This window comes from Daphnia magna, linkage group LG7, assembly GCF_020631705.1.
Source record: "Daphnia magna isolate NIES linkage group LG7, ASM2063170v1.1, whole genome shotgun sequence".
Classification (NCBI taxonomy): Eukaryota; Metazoa; Arthropoda; class Branchiopoda; order Diplostraca; family Daphniidae; genus Daphnia; species Daphnia magna.
In genome coordinates, this window is record NC_059188.1 from 2214814 (window position 1) to 2221723 (window position 6910).

General features: G+C 38.6%; 4 protein-coding genes across 4 annotated transcripts in view; 2 read left to right on the forward strand and 2 right to left on the reverse strand.

Moving 5' to 3' along the window:
* The first annotated feature begins 388 nt into the window (after positions 1 to 388).
* LOC116926723 (heterogeneous nuclear ribonucleoprotein A3) lies at positions 389 to 1337 on the forward strand. The gene is made up of 4 exons (XM_032933665.2): positions 389 to 534; positions 638 to 699; positions 850 to 940; positions 1011 to 1337. Exons 1-4 carry the CDS (start codon positions 507 to 509, stop codon positions 1187 to 1189), a joined length of 360 nt encoding a protein of 119 aa, XP_032789556.1. The 5' UTR covers positions 389 to 506; the 3' UTR covers positions 1190 to 1337.
* A 301-nt stretch (positions 1338 to 1638) lies between these two features.
* On the reverse strand, positions 1639 to 2321 carry LOC123474631. The gene is made up of 3 exons (XM_045176920.1): positions 2124 to 2321; positions 1950 to 2046; positions 1639 to 1879 (listed from the first exon to the last, which is right to left on the reverse strand). Exons 1-3 carry the CDS (start codon positions 2219 to 2221, stop codon positions 1670 to 1672), a joined length of 405 nt encoding a protein of 134 aa, XP_045032855.1. The 5' UTR covers positions 2222 to 2321; the 3' UTR covers positions 1639 to 1669.
* A 24-nt stretch (positions 2322 to 2345) lies between these two features.
* On the forward strand, positions 2346 to 6433 carry LOC116926710 (ecto-NOX disulfide-thiol exchanger 2). The gene is made up of 11 exons (XM_045176917.1): positions 2346 to 2548; positions 2728 to 2886; positions 2989 to 3566; positions 3642 to 3813; positions 3873 to 3998; positions 4066 to 4322; positions 4389 to 4602; positions 5307 to 5413; positions 5690 to 5827; positions 5891 to 6131; positions 6189 to 6433. The coding sequence occupies exons 2-11, from the start codon at positions 2835 to 2837 to the stop codon at positions 6368 to 6370; spliced, it is 2067 nt and encodes a 688-aa protein (XP_045032852.1). The 5' UTR covers positions 2346 to 2548; positions 2728 to 2834; the 3' UTR covers positions 6371 to 6433.
* LOC116926719 (superoxide dismutase [Mn], mitochondrial) overlaps positions 6381 to 6910 on the reverse strand; it is a 1247-nt gene continuing 717 nt past the window's right edge. The window contains exons 4-5 of the mRNA XM_045176918.1: positions 6703 to 6910; positions 6381 to 6643 (exon numbers count right to left, since the gene is read on the reverse strand). The exon at positions 6703 to 6910 is cut by the window's right edge and continues 86 nt beyond it. Coding sequence (XP_045032853.1) covers positions 6498 to 6643; positions 6703 to 6910 — 354 coding nt within the window. The 3' untranslated portion in view covers positions 6381 to 6497. The remainder of the gene's footprint in view (positions 6644 to 6702) is intronic.

Genomic DNA, 6910 nt, shown 5'->3' on the forward strand with positions numbered 1-6910 from the left:
CGAATGCGTCCATTGAATGTCACTATCAACCGCTTTCCAAGTCGACCTACTTCATGGGGGATTATTTGAATCACTGACTACGGCATAAAAGAAGTCTCCAAGAGAGAAAATAAGAAGAAGTGATAACAATAATTGTTTAAAACGTAATGATCGAAAAGTTTCCGGATTGGTTGGACAGGAGAAGAAATTCGATGTTGTTCCGGACTAATTAGAACTGTGCGCTGTAGGATCAGTGACTTATTCGTGATTGGCTACCATCAATGAGATCGTCCGTTGACATCGACTGTAATCGGCAGCTTGTATTCATAGCGGTACATGGTGTATTAACAGTGCATTTTGTATCTTTTACCCGAGAGGGAAAGCGATTCTTAGCCCAGCATGTCCGGACTTTCTCTTTCTCAATTCTGTGCAACTACCAACTGCTATAAAGGTAAAGGGCTATGACCAATTAAAAACGATTCGTTTTAATATTGTCACAGGAAGTCGACAGCGTAAGACTGATTGCCATGAAGTTCCTCTGTATCTTTTTCTTAGGTAAGTTTAAATCATTACAATCATTGCCGATCTTTCGTTTCCATGGAAGAGTGTCGATTAAATTGGCTGACTCACCCAAGTATGTTAATTAAATAATCGTCAGGTTTTGCGGTCGCCCTAAGCCAGGCGCAAGATGAATCCTTCCCTTTGCACTATCAAAACCGGGTAGGTCAACGATTTCTTGTTTATAAAATATTAGCGGTTCAGTATTTTTTCCCTCAATCGATCAGCCATCAAACCACTTGAGCCTTATTAAGCATCTTAATTTATTTTGGGGCCTTACTAATTTACATCTCATTGTAATACCGGTTCAAGTTCCGTCGTGGTGCAGCGACATCGCCGGCTTCAGCAGGTGGCTACAACATCGGTAACAAAGGTTCAACTTACAGCGTATCTTCGGCACTAGGTAAGCGATGGCATGAATCGCAGATGAATAGAATAATCTTATTAACTTTCCCAATTTTCCCGCTTTTTAGGAGCATACAACACTTTCACCGGAAACATCGGTGTTCAGGGAGCGTACGGAGCTGCCACTTACGACTTGGGGGCTGCATTGGGGGCTTTCGGTCCTTATTTGAATGAAGGCGGTGGTGGCGGAGGCAGCGGGGGCAATTCCTACGGATTCGGTGGCCCTTTCTTCAGCAATAAATATTAAATACCGCTTAGCTTGCGCCGGACGCAATATCCAGCTACTTTATGTTCCAAAACATTTGTTATCTTCCACCACATAAGTTAAGGGATTCGTTTTTTGGTCACGGGTTCCGAATTTTTTACACAATATTAAATAAATGAAGTATCCGTTGGTTGCTTGTTTTACTGGCAATAATAGGTAATTATTTCTTAAAAGTACTATTGGATGATGAAACTTTAAACCGAAGGACGCTTGAGTTTTCCTATAATGCTTCGCTAACGGTAGAAGCTTGTTTTTAAGAAGCCCATGAGAACACAAAGATCTTTTCGACAGTAAATTGATTTTTCCATTCAACTGTGCAATGTGACAAAAACAAAACAATGGCTGATCAGTTATGAAATGTTGCAAACATTCAAAATCAGGGAGTCTTTAATTTGCTATACATTTATAGAAAATGGAGTAAAATCAAAAGCTATTTTATTAAATTTTATTTATTTTTACTCCTTAGAAACTATATAGTCTGCTGTTGCAGTCTAAACTAAGGAGAGTGCTTGAGGCCTTACAAACACGAAAATAGCATTCATGGCCTTCATAGTGAGTTGCCAGGGTTAATGAGCTATGCAGTTTTACATAAAAACTACTTGGACATCTGAGGATGATTCTTCTTGTAGGTTGATCTAGGAAAACAACATCAACAACTGTCGCACTTCCAAGCTAAATGCGAGAAAATCCACAACAAAATTTAGTACACACATTCTCATGAAAGGTTCTCATATGTCTTTACCTCTCCAAATACTTGCTTTATTGCATTGGTGACACACAATTTTACTAATTCCCTTGTAAATAAAGGCTCTTTCTTTCCTGAGTAGTCTCCAAAATCCCTGCCAATCATTTGGGATGACAAAATGTTTCATTTTGTTAGAATCTATGAATATTAGCACAAAGAATTTAAGTTTACAATTGAGTGTCGACGTAAAAGTATTTATCAGGCAAGGTTCTTCTCCCAGTTTTAATGGTTGCAGCATTTTTATCGTTTTTACTTATTTCATTTCGCATTTTGATTTTCTTGGTTTGTTGTTGTTTCGTATGAGTCTTAGCGGCATCTATCGCTGCTATTGCTTGAGAACTAAAAGTCACCAATAATTATACGAGATGACGCTACGAACATCCCATCCTTTGGTTTCTAATTTAATTAAAACACCAAAGTTGTAAGAAAAAATAACAATTTATACGTTTTGAACCTTCAAAGCTTTACACATTAACTTTAATGAAGTCAAATATTGAAAGAGTTTTAACATTTTGCCGATATAGCAATCGACAATAGTCTTGGAAAACCCTTTTCTACAGAGCCTTGGTATAGCAGTCGATGGTGCGACATCGGAAATAAAGGGAAAATTAAAAAAAAAAAAAAAAAAAAAAAAAAAAAAAAAAAAAAAAAAAAAAAAAAAAAAAAAAAAAAAAAAAAAAAAAAAAAAAAAAAAAAAAAAAAAAAAAAAAAAAAAAAAAAAAAAAAAAAAAAAAAAAAAAAAAAAAAAAAAAAAAAAAAAAAAAAAAAAAAAGAAATAAAGGGGGTGGAGAGGATAAGAATATTTTCGTTCCAGAAGTCTAAATAAAGAATTAGTGAATCTCAGTGGCTTCTGTGAGCCATCTGCTCGGAATAAACGTGAAAATGTCTAATCCGTACGCTTTTATTGGGCTACCTTTGGGCTCTCAAGCCTCTGGTATGTGTTTATAAACATTAAAATTTGATATGGTCCCTCAGAAAAATGGTAAAATTTTTTTATAATTGACTCTTTATTTCCCCTTCCAATGAATAACTTTAGGATCTTCAAACACTGGTCCAATGACTCTTGGTCATAACCATATTGCATTAGGAGGTCTTCCCTTTTCAGCTTTAATGAGTTCTGCTGGACAGGGTATGCCAGGCCTGCCCTTTACCATGCAATCTGCTGCATTAAGTTTGGGACTTGGAGGTATGCTGGCAAATAACCAAAGAATCTCTGGAGTCAATTGTGGACCAGAAGGCTTGTCAAGGCAAAATCCACAAGAAACTGATAACTTAAATGAGAATGGGAAAGAAAAAGAACGCCATCTTAACCAGTCTTGCAGCAGCAATAGAGACAGGCGGGAAGACAAGTACAGGGAATCTAGAAAAAGGATGAGAAGTAGTAGTGTGGCCTGTGAGAGTGATGATGACATCATGGTGCTTTCAAATTCTCCCAGCAGTAATGAACCCAGTGAACAAAGAGACAATGCCCAGCCAAATAATGTCTGGGACAACACTTCTGTTCCAATGGGTTTGGGATTCTCAATGAACAATCCTTCACTTGTCAACAATTCTATGTATTCAGCAGATGCTTCTTCTTTTATGGCAGCAATGGGATCTCAAATGCCCTTTGATGTAAGAGAATTCTGTTATTTTTTTTTTGCATGCTAAGCAGAGCATTAGTTAATTTTCAAAATCCATTTTTTACAGTTTGGCCTTCTACCTGGCATGGGAAATGTTTCTCATCCAAGCAAAGAACCAATTCACCTCAAAAGCTGCGTGCTTTATCCTCCGAATCCTCAAGCTCCACTCCCAACAACGAGAGAGCGTCCTCTTGGTTGCAAAACCGTTTTTGTTGGAGGACTAGCAGAAAATATTACTGGTAAAGATTTAAGTTTGAAATTCATCTCACAAAACCATGTAAATTCCATTACCTTTCAGAGGAAATTCTGAGGGAAATTTTTGAACGGTGTGGCAGCATACTTACTATACGAATGAGTAAAAAGAACTTTGCTCACGTCAGATTCGAGCGCGAATGCTATGTCGATGCTGCAATACTCCTTTCTGGTAAATTGTGAAAAGAATTCATACTGCGCTTAGCATTTCCCATAACTTACATGATTTGTTTTAATAGGTTATCGCGTGCGTCTGCATAACCAGAAACCAGACGCAAACAATCCGAGCACTAGCAATACTAGCAGCGGTCGGCTGCACGTTGATTTTGCTCAAGCCCGCGATGATCAATACGAATATGAATGTCAAGCACGACGGCTTGAGCGTGAATTACGCCACCGGCAAAGAATCGAGGAGGACAAATGGAGACCCCCTTCACCGCCACCAGTGCCTCATTATGCCGAACATGAAGCACATGTCGTAGTTGAACAGCTAAAAGTATTTTACTTAGAAATTACCACACACGGCATTGTGATAACATTTCTTCCCCCCCTCAATATCCAGAATGAAGAACGCTTCGGTCGAGCTGTTCAGATATTAGCTACGTGGCTTGAACGCGGTGACTGCTCAAAACGTAATTCGAATGGGTTCTACTCCATGATCCAATCCGCTCACGCACATCTGCGTCGATTGGGATCAGAAAAAAGCCAATTAGAAGAAGAGGCCCGTAGGACTCATGACTCGTTAAGGCAGAAATTTCTCCATCTGACTTCACAATGTAAGTACCTTTCGTTCGCAAAAGCATTAGGTGGCGTAGGATATTTCTACTAACTTGAGAAGCCGAGTATTACAGCATCAGGTTAGCCTTTAACCATATTTAAAGCGGGCAAAGTTAAAAATTTTCCTGGTACGATGAATACTGAAACAGCTTTGGGGATAGACATTTCTGTAACTTGTCGTCCAACCATGTATCGTGGTTCAGCTAACACTAGACAGGCAATCCAAATAGTAACGTCTCGCAAGAGAATTAAGCCATCAATAATTAAGGTAAAGAGATCGGAGTATGTTGATTGCGTCATTGCGGAGGTCGTAAGAACAGTCATTCTTTCTGCAAGGTCAGTATACGGCTAAACGTCTCATACAAAAAAAAAAAATATTAAACAAAAATAAAAATACGACTGATGGATTTGAGTGACCCGGCCCTACTAAGATGCTCCAATAGATGAATTTACAACTGCATTCCGAAAACCACAAAAAGTCATTCTTTGGTATTTGGTGGTTAAACTTTGTCGCAGTCGCTCAAGTCCAACTTACCATATTAAGGTTCAACAAACAGAACTGTTGTGTTCAGTTTGAATAGTCTTTAAGTTCCTAACATCAGGTCGGTCACCATACCATTCTTGTCAAGTGGTAACCGGTGGCGTTTTGTTGCCTCTCTTTTCTTCTCATTTGGTTGGTTGTCACCTCTGATTTCCAAACTAGTGGGTGAAATGGAGCGGCTATTTCAAGCAGCCAGCCATCAAAAAGCCTGGGATCATTTCACCAAAGCTCAGCGAAAGAGTCTCGAATCGTGGAAAAAACACGTGATGGTATGTTATTTACTTTTCAAACCCATTCCCTTCTTTTTTCTCCTTCTCTTCTTCGAATTTGTGTTTCACTATTTTACTCTACATATCCCGCCAGTTCTTCCACCCCTGACTTGCCCTCGAAGGAACGTAAGTTTGTTGGTAAGTCTAGCGAAAAGTGTTTTAAGTGGACGCTTGAGGTAATAGTTACAGTGATAAGGATTTGGATCCAATTGCTTGATTGGGACTAAAGAGCTATTTGAAGTGCATAAGATCTAACATTTATTTGATTTATTTTAGGACATTAAATTGGAGCCCACTGTCGAGTTTCTGACAAGTAGCAAAGACGATGACAACATGGAGTTTTCAGATTCCGAGTCGGATGAGCCTCGCCGTTACAAGTCTAATGCCTCAGAAAAGAGCATTGCACACCTAAAGGCAACCCTTTTTCCCTCTTATTTAAAATTTTATTGATTTTCTGAAAGATAGATCTTTTGATAGGAGGAAAATGACAGTTTGCGGTGCCAGCTCGAAGCATACAAAAATGAAGTGGAAATAGTTCGTTCTGACCTGAAGCTTGAGCTTCAAGTGAAAGAACAGCACGTTAAGAATTTGGAAAGAAACTTGGCTGAAGAGAGGCTTAGATCTGTCAAGGAGAAACAAACTTCTTTATCAATTCAGAGCGTTAATAGTGTCGAAGCGCCTGGCAGTGTTACTGACGAACAGTCCATAAAATTAATAAGTATAAAGCACTTCTGTTTCGATGCAAATTTGTTTTAAATGTTTCATGCGTGTGTAGGTTTGTTGTCAGTTTTCCTTTCGGTGCAACATTGTGGCACGACCCTCGACGAAGCCTACGAATACGTTCAAAAATCAGATAACTCATGCACCAAAGACGAAGTGGAGAAAGTTTTACTCCACAACAAAGAGCTTTTTTCTAACACGTCTGACCTTTGGCGTTTCAAGTTGTTCTTCCATTAGCCTACGGAGATAATATAGATATTGTCTGTATTGACTGGACATACACCCATTTGTTAAAACCTAGATTTTTTTTTCTTCTTCTCGAACTTTATTTCTTGAACTACTATCACTCGAATGGTAAAGCAAATTACTGCTTTGCAGAAGCCAGTCGGACCGCCACATCTTTCCAGTTAATTATTTTGAACAAATTCTTTACATAGTCAGCTCGGACATTCTTGTACTGCAAGTAGTATGCATGCTCCCAAACATCAATTCCAAGTAATGGAACTAATCCTGTACAATAAAATAAAATTTTGTCACATTAGGTAATAATTCATAACTTGAGTAATTACCTGTTGTAGGCTCCAAAGGATCTTGGTTAGCACAAGTGGTAATTGCTAGAGTCTTGGTTGTCTTATTATATCCTAGCCAACCCCATCCTGAACCTTGAATTGCTACTGTTGCTGAAGAGAAAATGTTCTTCATATTTTCTAATGACCCATAATCCTTGTTGATTGCTTCCAGAAGCTCTCCCTCTGGTTCACCTCCATTAGGTGACAA